Source organism: Bubalus bubalis, chromosome 5 (genome assembly GCF_019923935.1).
Source record: "Bubalus bubalis isolate 160015118507 breed Murrah chromosome 5, NDDB_SH_1, whole genome shotgun sequence".
Classification (NCBI taxonomy): domain Eukaryota; kingdom Metazoa; phylum Chordata; class Mammalia; order Artiodactyla; family Bovidae; genus Bubalus; species Bubalus bubalis.
In genome coordinates, this window is record NC_059161.1 from 116,917,043 (window position 1) to 116,932,106 (window position 15,064).

Here is a 15,064-nt window from a genome sequence, read left to right on the forward strand (position 1 = left end):
GAAGAGGGCGGTACCCGAAGAAATCTGGAAAATAGCCCGCAGGGGCGGGCAGCGGGGCGTGTCTGGTGTCGGGCGGCTGCAGGAGAACAGAAGGGCGCAGTGCGGGCAGATAACCAGGAGGGTGCTGGCGGCCCAAGCGCACCCCGCCGGGCCCCCCCCCCAACCCCGCACACACCCCCGCGTCCCGGAGCAGCCGGGGCCCGGCGGGGCGGGGCGTCAGCACCTGGGGGCGGGACCGGGCGGGGTGCGCGGCTGGAGCGGAGGGAGGGGCGGGCTCTTCCGCCCCCTGATTGGGTCTGGGCTGAACGAGGGGCGGTGTCTCGCGGAGGTTCTGCGGGTCGGCATTGGGCGCCAAGATGGAGGGTGTGGTTTTGTGAAGTCAGTTCCGGTCGGTGTAAAACCCTAGGGGCGGCGGCGAACAAGCTTCAGATGCTTCTGGGTCGCGGTGGGAACGCTCCGGAGTCCGTTTGTGTGAGCTTGAGAGCCGAGCGCTAGAGCGACCCGGCAAGGGATGGCGGCCACCGGGACCGCGGCCACCGCGGCCACGGGCAAACTCCTGGTGGTGCTGCTGCTCGGGCTCACAGCTCCCGCCGCGGCTCTGGCCGGCTACATTGAGGTGGGGACCGGGCGAGCGCCTGAGCCCTTTCTTTTGCGCCCGCAGGGGGAGCGGCCTGCGGGCGGGCGGGCCGTGGGGTCCGGGCTGGGAGGGGGTCGCGGCGCGCGGGGCGGTGGGGGTGGTCCGGCGCTGCGGCGGGTCTGGAGCGCCTCCCCCGCCCGCCCCGGCTTGGCGCAGTGCTTGGCGCTGGAGGTCGGGCTGTCTCCGCCGCCGCAGAGGCCAAATGAAAGGCATCCGGGTTGCGGGGGGCAGCGGGCCGCCTCGGCCGCCCCAGCCCCCATCCCGCCCGCGGCGCGGCCACATCTTCTGCGGACCCTGCGAAGCCCAGACTCCCACTCCGCCGTCCCCCGGGATCGCGCGAGCCTCTGCCGTGCTCCCTGCAGCCCGGGACCCGGTGCGGCTGGGCTCGCTCCGGGGTCGGCCGTGCAGACCCGGCCCCCGTGCGTTGCCCGGGCTTCCCACTCGGGAGCGGTGGATGCGGCCTTTGTTGGTGAGTGGGCCGGGCCGCGGGGATGCGGGCGCCCGGACAGCGCCTCCCGGTTCGGCACGGGAGCGGCTCCGCTTCCCGCAGCGGGTGCGCCTTCTGCTTCCTGTGCGCCTCCCGCTCCGGATCCCGGCTCTGGCGTCGGACCTTCGGGAGGGATTGTTAAATACAATCCGGTTGCCTGAATCTAATGAACCAGGGGAAACCCTTCTCCGCTGTCGGCGTTGCTCCCTTTTGTGGTGGGTTTCAGCAAGCAGGGACAGTACCCGTGAATACGTTGTAAAAACTCTGGTTGAAGCGTACTTTTTCGGCTTAAGTAGTTTCCCCGCACCTGGCGACCTTGCGAACACACACGTCTGTGCCGGGCGGTGGTCCGGTGCTTGCGTGCCCGGAAGGTTCGCTGGGGTCAGGGGGTCCTGCCTTGTGGCCTGGGCCTGGCCGCTTGTAGAAACCTTTCTGTCCACGAGGGAGACGTGGAACTTTATTTTTACTTGGCATTTCGAAATAGTGCTTGAACTGTCGGACTGGAATGTGTGTTTCTGGTGTAGTTTATTTCCCCTCTTCGCTCTTTTGCAAATTACAATGGCTTTTTGCGGAGTTGGCTCATTTCAGAGAGAAGTGAGACTGGATTTGATTACACAGGCATTGACTGAAGAGTTTCTAATAAAAACCCACAGAACGTGTTTTTCTGCAGAAAGTGGAAATATTTCCACGATTAGAAACAGTCGATTCTAGAACAAACCTCCAGTGAACGGCTTAAAACGTCCTATTCATCCTGCTTGAAGCTTTGATTCTTCAGGGGCGGGGGGCGGGGTGGTAGTGGAGGAAGTTTCAAGTAGAAATAGTTAATGCTTATGTAAGCATACTTCTAGATTAGGATTCTTTTCGTTTCCACGCAGTGTTTAGAGTTATGTCTGTGATCCACGATATGGTGTCGCAGGGAAGCACGCTAGATGAGTGGGGTGGGAGGGAAAGGAAAAAGCTTTTGTTTGGAACATAGAATTTAACTCTTAGGGCAGGATGTCACAAACCATTGTTCACATGCTTTTGCCTCACTTCCCAGAGGTATGAGTAACTTCAGGCACTAGTGAATTCACATTCAAGGGTTCATCAGTTTTAAATATCTTCCTTTCAGGTCTAAACAGGCACTTGTATGCCTGCAGAGAAAGAGCAGTGAACAATACCAGAATTAGCTGTTGTGGATTAAGTTTGGTTATTATCCACATCATTGTTCATTCGGAAAGTCCGACTAGACAGAAAGTGGGAATTAGACATTTCCCTAAAATGGTGTTTGAATGTGGTTTTAGGAAAACTTCTCATCTTTGGAGCTGTATTTTTGCCCACCCTTGCTAAATTATCTTTCAGATGGTTTTTTCTTTTGTCCAAAAGGCAGAATTTCCTTCATACATATATAATTTGATTTTATTTACTTCCAGGCAAAGGGCCGCCTGAGCCTTGATTTAGATGAGAATGGCCGAAATCAGGATTCTCTTTGAGATGGTCCTTACTGAGATTAGCCAAAGGGATTCTAGCCAAATCCCTGATCAGATTGCTTGGCACAGAATTGTTGATTGGCAAATCTTGAGTGTTGCTTGGTGTTGACTGAATTAATCTCATACACCTGTTTAAAAGGAAAGAAAAAGAATCTCTGTATTCAGGGTCACTTCCTCTGTTAAATCCGAGACAAGTTCATTTGAGGGCCTGCTCCCTTGTGGTATTCGTGCTGAAATCCTGCACTCTGTACAGTTTGGACACTGAGAGCTCTAGTTCGTTCCACCACATTTTAAAATGAGTGGGCCCTTTGGTAGCCAATATTCAGGAAACGCATAGTATGACATCTGAGGCAGAAGATCAGTGCTGGTATTTAAGTGATGGTAGAGGCAGTGTCGGATTATGACCTGGACAAATACCAATGCCTCTGATAGAAGCATCAGCTTATATTTTATCATAACTGTGTTAAAATCCTTTGATAAATGTGATGTGCCAAGTTTTGGCAAATCCTCCTTTGATAAGGTTTGTTTTCATCATCAAAAGCTGGGCTGTCCCACAGGGTAGCCACTTGCAGTGGTGGCTATAATGATTGAGGAATGAATTTTTCCATTTTATTTAATTTTAGCTAATTTACATTTAAAAACAATACTCAGTTCAATGATTGGAAACAACTTTTTATATGAGTCTACTTTTTAAACTACATTTTATGAATGTAAATGCAAGTCGGATATTTCCTGTGAAATTTAGCATGTGAATTGAGATCTGTAGGTGCTAAATGCACTCCATATTTTGAAGACTTACTATAAACAACCTTGTAAAATAACTGATTTGTAATTTTCATATTGATTGCATTGGAGTGATATTTTACACATTGGCTAAGTAAATTATATTGAAATTAGTCTCACCTGTTTCAAATATAACATATATGACTCATATTTCTCCTGGGTGGTGCTAATTTAATTTATTTTTTAAAGTTGGTGCTGTATGAGTGTTTTTATTAGCACAGTTTTTAAATGTTATTTTTTCCCACAATAAAGCCTTGCTTAAAGTTGGTCCAGTATGATCTTAACAGTTTTGAGTATTTTTTTTCTATTAACTTTTTTCAATTACAATTTTGACTTAGAAATAATTTCAGGCTTACAAAAAATTGCAAAAATTGTATGAACAACTCTTATACTCTCTACCCGGATTCGTCAGTTTAACATTTCCCCTTATTCAGCATTTGTTTTGTCACTCGTTGTGTAATTATGTATTTTTTGCAAACAAGCAAAGGGAGCAAATTGCATACATCTTACTCCTCTACCCCTGAAAACTTGGCAAGTGTATTTCCTAAGAACCTGAGAACCAAGGACTGTGTCCTGCATAACCCATTGGGTTATCAGCTTAAAGAAATTTAACTTTGATACAATACTTTGATCAGATCTACTCTGTATTATTCCATTTTGCCAGTAGAACCAATAATGGCCTTCAGAGAATTTGAAAACTTTTTTTTTTTTAAGTTAAAGAGCTTTAGAATTCTTGGTAGCAGTACGTGAAGGGTTAATTATTTTTCCAAATATAAAATAATATCTTAAACTTAGCTGATATTGTTTTGACTCTAGGAAATAAAAACTTAAAAACCTTTCAGGATTCCTCAATTATATTACTCTTACTAAATTCTTGGGCTTTTGCATTTTCTGTTAAAATTACAAGAAAAATTACATAGGGAGTGCATATTCATTGTAGAAATTTTAAATTCATTTGAAGAATAAGAGATGAAAAATAACCTGAGATCCTTGTGTTGTCCGTGGAAATTTCGATGTGAATGTGTTGGTGGTGTCTAGCCTCCTATGGCTACCAGGTACACATTTTATCAAAGTGATAGATTGCTTATTGAAGCTGATACCTAACAATTAGTATTTTGAATTGTCCTAAAGAAGTACTGAAAGAAAATAGTTTTCTGTGTGATTAAAAAGGGATAAATTTTTGAACAGTGATTGTAGAGTCTGTGGAGGGAGGCCATTTGAGAGTTGGAAATCACCCATAATCCAATTCTCATGAGTTGTTTTTTTAGTGAGGTAAACTAGATTACCTTGACTCTTAATTAAATTTAGTCTAGTGCACCTTGATTTATGGTGTAAGATGGAAAGTGAACGAAATAGAAATGAGTTCCAGTTCTCTGTATCAAGTACAGCTAATAACTGCTTTTTGCCGAGAGACATTTTCTTACATAAGCATCATGGAAGCTTTTTTTCATGGGATCTTTTGCAACGTAACTAATCTGTTTTTAAAATACAGCTCTTCATTTGTTAACCATCCCGCTAATGTTTGTTGAACACTGTTACCAGGTTCCGTGTTAGAGGCTAAACAGTGCAGTAATAAAACCAGCTATGCCTCATGCCATTTCCTCTGCAGAGCGCACTTGGCCTGCGACTTTCAGGCCCCACCCCCAGAGATTTCTCCTTGAGGACATCTGGGAATCTCATTGTCACCGGCTCCCCAGGGGTTTCTCCTGTGCAGGTAGAGAAAAACAAACTGCAGCAAACAAAAAGCCAACAGAACTCATGTGGGTACAGCATCTTACGTAAATCCCCAAAAGTCTGGTAAAGTAGGTCTTCTCATCCACACCTGAAAAAGGGATTCAGGAGAGGGCAGCAAGGCCAGGCTGAGAACTGGTCTGTCTTACTGAGTTGTTGCTCCTTCTATGTCAGGGTGTTTCATGAGATTTCTATTTGGGTTGCAGATTTCTTTCTTTTTTTTTTTTTTTTTCACTCTTGTTTACCTATTTTCTCTACCATCAGGAAATCTGATATGAATATTTTCTTTAAAAGAAACTAATTTCACAGATACTGTATCATGAATCCGCGTATTGCCAAACCGCTAACAGTGGTTTTCTTTGAAGGTTGTAATTAAAGGAGACCTTGCCGTTTTACATTTTCCATGGATTAAAAAAAAAAAACTAATGCTTTTTTGTGTAATGTGCAAGTTCTCTCTTTTTTACAAAGTAAACTTGTTTTGTCTTTGCATTCTCATAAAAAAATTTAAGGAAAGAAACTCTGACCACCTGTGGGGAATCTTATCAAAATCAGTGTATGGGATTATTTGGAAGGGAAAATGTTATTGGCACCAGACTTCCAATCACTGGCCTGGTTGGTAGACAAACTATTAGGAAGAGGCTAACACAGTAACCCATACGACAAGAATAAGATTGTGGTCCAGAAAAAAGGCAGTCATCATTTGGAGTGGGCACCTGTGGTGTGGGTTAATTGAACAGCCCCGCCACAGCCTTTCTTTCTGCTCTGCCTTCCTCAGCCTGGCACTTCTTGTGTTTGCAGAAGGGTGTTGCAGTTTCAGAGCACAGGCTCTGTTGTGATAACATCCAGGGGATCATGGGGTTTTTCTTAGAGCTCATCAACTGGGCTGAATGATATCTGGTGCTTCCAGCCGAAGCAGTCATGGGTGAGTTGTGGTGGTGATTCTGTGACAGGCTTAGACTGTGCACTGGGTTCTGATGGGAAAGGGGGCTGTGCATGTTGGGTGGATAACAGCCCAACATCTGCTACATATGGCTGGTCTGGCTGGAAAGGAAAAGAGTGCATTTGTTCTTACCTAAGTTACCTGTGAGTTAAAAGTTTGCTGGCGGAATTGAGACAACGAAGAAGGCTCTCCCATGGTTTATTAGGGTCTTGCACTTCGTTTTGAGGGATGTTGCCATCCAGAACAGAATGGCTGAATGGAGAAGTACCTGAAAATTTATAAGGGAGATACTTAGCCTAGAGAAGATGAAAACATGGATTTTAATGTGGGTGATGAAGAACATTGTCAGATTTTTATATATTGTCTCTGGAAGGCCAAGTATGACTTAACCTAGGCTCAAGCAGAATTTTTACATGGAGAAAAAAATGAGCCAGTAAGTGTAAAGAGTGTAGGACCTTTTATTCCCTTTCATTAGGAATATTACCAGCATAGCATGGTAAGTATATAAAAGGTACTCATATCCACTTATCCCCCATCCAGTTTCATTAAATTTTAGCACTTCCCATCTTTGCTTTAACTATTTTTTTTAAAAGAACTAAAACACTTTGGATAGAGAAGTAAAGCATTATAATAGGCCTCTGAACCCCCATCCCATTAATCTTCCTTTCCGGAAGTTACTCTTATCTTGAGTTGGGAATTCAGCATTCCCATTCATGTTCCTATGTTGAGAGAAAACCCTTTGATCTCTTTGGATCCCAGGCTTTCAGAGATCAGTGCAGAGTGCAAATTGTTGGAGTGTTTTAGAGAATTTTAGAAGGTAAGAATACGAGGATATTTGAAATGGAAGTAAGGACAAACCGGTGCCTGTGAAAGGCGCTGCGGCCCATCGCAGCCCTCGCAGCGACGTGTAAAGCCTGGGGTCTTTCTGGGCTTTTTATAACTTAAATACACAAAGGGAAAAAAAGTATAACTCAGTGTATTTTCATAAAACAGATGCTTGTGTAACCACTGCCAAGGTCCAGAAATAGAGCATTCCCATTCCCCATTGCCCCTAGTAACTGTTAGCCTGACTTTTATGGGGATTATGTCTTGCTTTTCTTCTTTATAGTTTTACTATCCAGGCATTCATCCCTAAACACTGTAATTTAACTTTTCTTGTTTTCTAGTCTTGAAGTAAATGGAGTCCCTCAGTATGTTTTCTTGAGTTTCTGGCTTCTTTGATTGGACGTGTTTTTGAGCATCGTTTGGATTACTGATTGTAGCTGAGGTTCACCTGTTCCCACAGCTGTATAGTACTCCCGTATCTGAAGAAACCACAATTTGTTTTGCTGTTGACGGACATTTGGAATGTCTCCAATTTGAGGTTATTGAGATAACACTACCCCTTCTGCTACTTGCCTTTTTACCCTCTTCTTCATGATGTCTTTAGAAGTTCTTCATTTTACTGTCTAATTTATCAGTTTTACTTTTTTAAAAATTATGATAGGTACTTTTTGTGTCACGTGTGAGAAATTTGCCCCCAGAGGACATAGTTATTCTCCTGTGTTGCCTGCCAAGGGCCTTCTGTTTGCCTGTCAAATTTGGAGCCACGGTTTCCCTGAAACTCATTGTTGTATAGATACGAAGCATTGGTCTTTTTACTTATCTATTGTTTTTCACGTAGTTACCCAGCTTGCACCATTTAATGTCAGGGTCTCCTTTCCCTCCTGTTCTCCCCTGCCACCTCTGTTAATTTATATCTCTGTATGTGTGAGACTCTTTCTGGGCTCTCCTAATCCACTGTATCTGTGTACCAAGTCCACGCTGTCTTAATGACTATGCTTAGTAATGAGGATTTATACCTACTGGAGCAAGTCCTTCTACTTGGATTGTCTTCATTAGTGTCTTGACTGCTCTTGACCCTTTTCTTTACATATACATTGGCTACATTTAACCAAAAACAGCGTTTGTTGGAATTTAGATTCAGGTTGCATTGAGTCTATAATTCAATTAGGAAAAATAGATATTTTTCTAATATTGAGTCTTCCAACCCAGAAAAAATGATGTATGCCTTTGTTTAGGTCCTCACTAATCAACCTCAGTGTTTTAAAGCTTTTTGCATAGAAATCTTATACATAGTATGTTAGATTTATTTATAGATATCTTCTTTTTTTGAGTGCTATTATAAATGGCATCTTAAAATTTTGGTTATCATTTTGTTGTGGTTGTACAAGTAAAGCTGATATTTTCATTGCCTCTTTCCTATTTTCTGTAGGTTTATTTTCCATTTTATTACTTTCTGTCCATTATTATTCTTTTCCTACTTTTCACAGGTTTAATTTTCTTCCCCCTAGCACTTTGAGATGACTGCTTTATTTTTTTTAGCTTTTTCTTCTCTTCTGATTTGTTTAAAGCTATATATTTTCCCCTGAACAGGGCTTTAGCTGCAATTTATAACTTTTTTTAGCTTTCTATTTAATATTTTTAACAAAGGCGATATGTGTGTGTTGCTCAGTCATGTCTGACTCTTTGCAACCCCGTGTACTGTAGCCCGGCAGGTTCCTCTGTTCATGGAATTCTCCAGGCAGGAGTACTGGAGTGGGTTGCCATTCCCTTCTCCAGGGAATCTTCCCGACCCAGGGACTGAACCCTGGTCTCCTGCATTGCAGGTGGACACTTTACCATCAGAGTCACCAAGGAAGCCCGTTGTATATAACATTGTGTAAGTTTAAGCTGTACAGTATTCCGATTTGATACATTTATATATTGCAACATGTTTACCACTGTATCACTGCTGCTGCTACCACCTCTCATCCATAATTAAAATTTCTTCTTGGTAGTGAGAGCAATTATGATCTAGTCTTTTAGCAACTTTGCTGTTTACAAAACAGTATTATGGACTATAGTCACTGTGCTGAGAGTTAGGCCTCTAGTCTTTAACCATCATTTACAAATTTGTACCCTTAAACAAGATACAAGTTTGCATATATAATAATTTCATTATCATTCAAGTAAAACAATAGATTTTTCCATTGTGACTTAATTTTTTTTTTTACAGGTAATTTAGAAGTATGTTTCTTAATTTCCAAAGATGTGGAGGAGGTTATCTGGCTGTCTTTTAGGCTGTTCATTTCTAAGTTAACTGCTTTGTTGTCAGAGAATAAGTCTGTATGATTTCAGTTTTTTGAAACTTGTTGAGAATTGCTTCATGGCCCAGTTTATGATAAAATTTTTGTTGTGTGCATAAAGAAAATTTTTATTCTGTAGTTGTTACTTATGGTGTTTTATATGTCTTCTGATCATACTGTTTTCATTGTTGTTCAGATCTATATCCCTAATTGTTTTTTAAATCTTTTTTCTTTTACTGAGAAAGGTATGTTAGAAATCTCCCACTGTGGACTTCCGTGGCAGTCCAGGGGTTAAGACTGCTTCCAGTGCAGGGGGCCTGGACATGATCTCTGGTCAAAGATCCCACGTGCTGTGTGGATTGGCCAAAAAAATATATCTGCCACAGTGATTTTGGAAAAGTGTTTCTCCTTGTTATTCTGTTTGCTTTGATTAGTTTGAGGCTGTCATTAAGAGTATACAGCTTTAAAACTTCTATCTCTTCCTAAGGAATTGAACCTCTCATAGCTGTATTCTCCTGCGTTATTTCCAGTAAAGTTTTTGCCTTTATCAGTACTTTGTCTAATATTTCCATCTTTATGTTTTAAATGTGTTTATGGTTGTTTGTTCTTTTGCAGACTTAGGAAACAGTGTTTGTCTTTTACATTTAACATGATTGCTGAGGTATTTGGGTTTTCATCTACTGTCTTATTTAGTGCTTTTTGTTTTGTTCTGCTAATTCTATGGTTTTTTTTTAACTGAAGTATAAGTGGTATACAACTTTATATTAGTTTCAGGTGCACAACATAATGATTTAATATTTGTGTGTAAACAGGAGCCTCTGGTCCATGGGGTCACACAGAGTTGGACACGACTGAGCAAGCGAACACGCACGCTCACGTTTTGTGAGATGATCACCACACTTAAGTCTAGTTAACACCCACCACCTCATGGTGACTTGTCTTGTGTGTGTGTGTGTGTGTGTGTGAGACAAGAACGTTTAAGATTTACTCTTATAGCAACTCTCAAATATACAGTACAATGTGGGTTGTTATAGTCACTGTGCTGTATGTTGCTTCCCCAGACTTCCTTCTATTATAACTAGTACCTTATACCTTATAGAAACTTGTCTTTTGACTGCTTTCACACATTTTGCTCACCTTCCACCCCTCAGCCTTCACTGCACATGTCTGACAAGTGATCTTTTCTCTATATTTATGAAATCAGTGTTTTTAGAGTCCACATGTAAGTGAGACTATGCAGTGTTTATCTTTCTGTCTGACTTACTTCACTTTATATGATGCTCTCAAGGTCCATCATGTTGTTGCAAATGGTGGGATATCCTTTTTATGGCCAAATAGCTTTCCACTGTGTGTGTGTGTTCACCGTATTTCCTTTATGCTTTCACCTCTCGGTGGACATTCAGGTTGCTATGTTTATCCCCTTACTCAACTCCTTTGAAAGTGGTTCTTATTTTACTTCTTTCTCGTATTACTTCGGAACATACTTTCATAATCTTTGGTTCTCCCTTTAGTGGTTGCTTTAGACATTTAAATATCTTTCACTTATCAACGTTTTATATTAATTGGTACTTTTACCCTCTTCCAAGAATAGAAGATCAGAACACTTTAACCTCCGCTCAACATTTTTGCCATTGTTGTTAATTTCATGTTGTAAACCCTGGAAAACCTCATACAAGCCATGTTTTACACAGTCACATGAACTTGGCATCAGTGGTTATCACCTCTGGGGGCACACTGGTATCACCTGGGGAGATGTTTACAAAGCACAGATTGCCCACACTCCATTCAGACAAATCACATCAAGGTCTCTTGAGAGAAGGTGTGTGCCATTAGTATTTCTTAAAAACTCTTCCCAGTGATTCAAATTTACAGTGAGATTGAGAGCCCCTGATTTAGATTTACATATTCTCTTTGTTATTCTTCATGCATTTTGTATCTCTAAGCTTCTTTTTCAGGTAATTTTGTATCTTCCAAGACACACTTTAGAATTTTCTTAAGGTTGGCTAGTGACATATATTCTTTCACCAAATATCTGTTTTAGTGTCTTCCTTGCAAGACAGGTTCATTGGAGATAGAATTTCTTTCATCATTTTGAAGATCTTATTCTTTATTCTGTTCCTTGATATTTAATGTCTATTCTGATGTTGAGTGTTATCAATAGCTTATTGGAATTAACTGTCAGATTGGTGTTCCTTTGAAGGTAATGTGTCCCTTGTTTCTGACTACTTACTAGACGTTCTCTTTGAATCTGATTTTCAGCAATTTTACTATGTACCTAGGTGTGGATTTTTTAAAAATGTATAGCCCCTTGGTATCTTTGGAGAATTGGTTCCAGGATTCCCCTTCCCCCGGTACCAAAATCTGTGATGCTCACGACTGTTATAAAACGGTGTGCTGCTAAGTCACCTCAGTTGTGCCTGACTCTGTGTGACCCCATAGATGGCAGCCCACCAGGCTCCCCCGTCCCTAGGATTCTCCAGGCAAGAACACTGGAGTGGGCTGCCATTTCCTTCTCCAATGCATGAAAGTGAAAAGTGAAAGTGAAGTCGCTCAGTCGTATCTGACTCTTCACGACCTCATGGACTGCAGCCCACCAGGCTCCTCCGTCCATGGGATTTTCCAGGCAAGAGTACTAGAGTGGGATGCCATTGCCTTCTCCAAAAATGGTGTAGTACTTCCATATAACCTGCGAATATTCTCCTGTATAGCTGCAGTAACCACTAGATTACTTACAATAGCTAATGCAGTGTACATGCTATGCAGATAGTTGTAAATGTTGTTCAGTCACTCACCCAAGTCCTGCTTTTTGTGACCCCATGGGCTGCAGCATGTCAGGCTTCCCTCTCCTTCACTATCTCCTGGAGCTGGCTTAAACTCATGTCCATCGAGTCGGTGATGCCATCCAACCATCTCATCCTTTGTCATCCCCTTCTCCTCCTGCCTTCAATCTTTCCCCGCATCAGAGTCTTTTCCAATGAGTTGGCTCTTTGCAAGAGGTGGCCAAAGTATTGGAGCTTCAGCTTCAGCATCCGTCCTTCCAGTGAATATTCACAACTGATTTCCTTTAGGATTGACTGGTTGGATCTGCTTGTTGTCCAAGGGACTCTCATGAGTCTTCTCCAACACCACAGTTCAAAAGCATCAATTCTTTGGTGCTCAGCCTTCTTTATGGCCCATCTCTCACATCCATACATGTCTAGCTTTGACTTTATGGACTTTGTTGGCAAAGTAATGTCTCTGCTTTTTGATATGCTTCCCTGATAGCTCGGTTGGTAAAGAATGTGCCTGCAATGCAGGAGACCCTGTTTCGATTCCTGGGATGGGGAACATCCACTGGAGAAAGGATAGACCACCCACTCCAGTATTCTGGCCTGGAGGATTCCATGGACTATAGTCCATGGTGGGGTTGCAGAGAGTCTAACACAACTGAGTATTTTAATATGCTCTTTTGGTTTGTCACAGCTTTTCTTTCAAGGAGCAAGGGTCTTTTAATTTCATGACTGCAGTCACCGTCGGCAGTGATTTTGGAGTTCAGGAAAATAAAACCTATCATTGTTTCCCTATCTATCTGCCATAAAGTGATGGGACCGAACCATGATCTTCGTTTTTTTGAATGCTGCGTAGATAGTTGTGAATACAGTGTAAATACTATGTAGATAGTTGTAAACACAATGTAAATGCTATGTAGATAGTTATTGGCCTATGGAATTTTTTTTCCCTGAGTATCTTCAATCCATGGATACAGAATCTGAAGTTATGAGAGGCTAACTATCTTTTGCTTGTAGAGCTCTTCGAATCTGTGGTTTGATGTCTTTTATCAGTTTTAGAAAATTCTCAACCAGCATCTAAGTATTTAAGTCTAAATTCTCTCCTGTTCCTCGGGACTCCAGAAACAGACATCGTAGACACTGTTGCCCTAGCCTGTGTGTCTTTTCATGCCTCATCTGATAGCTTTTCTTTTGATCCATCTTTCTGTTTACTAAGGATTTCTTCAGCTGTAGCTAATCTACCATGAAGTCCCATCCATTGAATTAAATTTAATTGTTGTAGTTTTCAGTTTTATAATTCAAAATTGGTTGGTTGGTTTTTTTTTTTCCCCCAATTGTTTCCTAATCACAGCTGAAATTCTTAATTTGTGTCTTTGAAAATGAGAAGTATACTTAAAGTCTGTGTCTGGTAATTCTTGTGTCTGAGTTCCCTGTGTGTCTTTTCTATTATCTGTTTCTGCTGGTTACTTATTCATGTTCCTTTACCTCGTTTGTCAGATTATTTTTGATAATGTGCCATATATTTTATTGATACAAATGCTTATAGATGAGTTTGAGGCTGGGGCTGTTATACTCCAGTGAGTGATTTGTTTCTACCTGGGGTGTGATGAACTGGCAATCTAGGATCTCACTTTCGTTTCACAAATTGAGAGAAATAGAAGCTGAGCTGCAGTCTCTATGAAGTCCTGTCAATTTCTGGATTACCCTTCTAGAATCAGCGTGTGTTGGGGTCTCAGTCCAAACCACTAACGTTGTTTCCCCTCTGCCTCCTGCCCTGGACTCCAGCCCTCTCTATTTGATCTTTCAGGCTGTTAAAAGTACTGCTTAGCTGCATCTTTCAGGATTTTTCAGCATCCCCAGAGGAATAAAGCCCTCTGTGCTTTATTCATCTCCTTGGGCTTTCATCCTCCCCTGGTTACTGACTTGGGAAATCTTCACTGTCTTTTTAGGTTCCTACTGCCTTTAACTAAATGCTTTTTAAAAAATATGTTGCTTTTCTAGCTGTCCTTATCAGGAGGATTGGTCTGAATTACGTAGTTGACCATAACTGAAAATTAATTCCCTTGAAATTAGATGTTATTTTAACTAGTTAGGGGGAAAGAGTAGACAAGCAAGAGTGGAGTGGCAGCTTCTGGTGCTGGTTGAAGTAGTCAGAGTAGTGATAGTTGTGTTTATGGTGCAATTACCATGTAAGTGTTTTACACATACTCATTGAAACCTTTGAACTTCCTTCTGAGACAGGTAATATGGTTATTCCTGTTTTACAGACACAGGAACTAAAGCATACACAGATAAAGTGACTTGATCTTGGTTATAATCTGTAAGTGATGAACTGGCTCTCAAGTTTGTGCTTAGTGGTAGAAAGGTAGCCTGGGGAGAGGCCCGGGAAAGGGATATCTCAGGTCAGCATGGGACCACCACGGATTTGTGGAGGTTACCTAACAACAGTCCCATTCAGGCAGAAATTTGCAGTACGTGATTCTTAGTAATCAGAAAGTAAAGAAAGCCGTTTCGAGGTTATTTCTCGATCTTTCTCTACCACCGAATCACTATCAGATCATAGAATTTAGGCTTACAGTCATTATGCATTATGACTTGAGTATGTATCATCTCAGGAACCTATTTGCTATGTCTTAATATCTTTCATTAAAAATGACTAAGATTATAAATTGATTCTTTACAAATGATTGTTTGTAATAGTGACTCTGTATCCCGTGTTAAAGAAAAAATATATGGTCATTGTGAAAAATCTAGAAAATATATGTAAAGCTCAAACAAAAACAGAAATAAATTAACTGCAATTTGCTAGATAAAAAACTTTAAAATTTTCCCAGTCTGTGTTTTTTTGAAAGAATGGATTCCCTCTTAATATGTGTATAGTCTGTTTTCCTTCCTTTTGACATATTGAATAACTTTCCAACCCATTAAACATTTTACAGCATTGCTTTAAACTGAATCACCTTTCATGGTTTGGGACATTTGAACTCCCTCCAAAAAAAGAAGATGTGCACTATCCACTACTTTGAGTTGCCTTCCATACTCTGAATTTGGGCTGTTTAAGTTGACGCACAGATATTCTGAGTTACTACATGAGAATACTGCCTACCAGCCAGTGGTTGGATATTCGCAGCACTATTGGAAC

General features: G+C 41.6%; 1 protein-coding gene across 4 annotated transcripts in view; it reads left to right on the forward strand.

Moving 5' to 3' along the window:
- The first annotated feature begins 415 nt into the window (after positions 1-415).
- Positions 416-15,064, forward strand: part of APLP2 (amyloid beta precursor like protein 2) — a 62,397-nt gene continuing 47,748 nt past the window's right edge. For 2 of the 4 annotated variants that reach the window (XM_044943572.2, XM_044943574.2), the window contains exon 1: positions 418-616. In XM_044943572.2, coding sequence (XP_044799507.2) covers positions 512-616 — 105 coding nt within the window. In that variant the 5' untranslated portion in view covers positions 418-511. Of the gene's footprint in view, positions 617-15,064 lie in introns of all 4 variants that reach the window. The other 2 variants (XM_044943573.2, XM_006061679.4) reach the window with 2 other exon arrangements.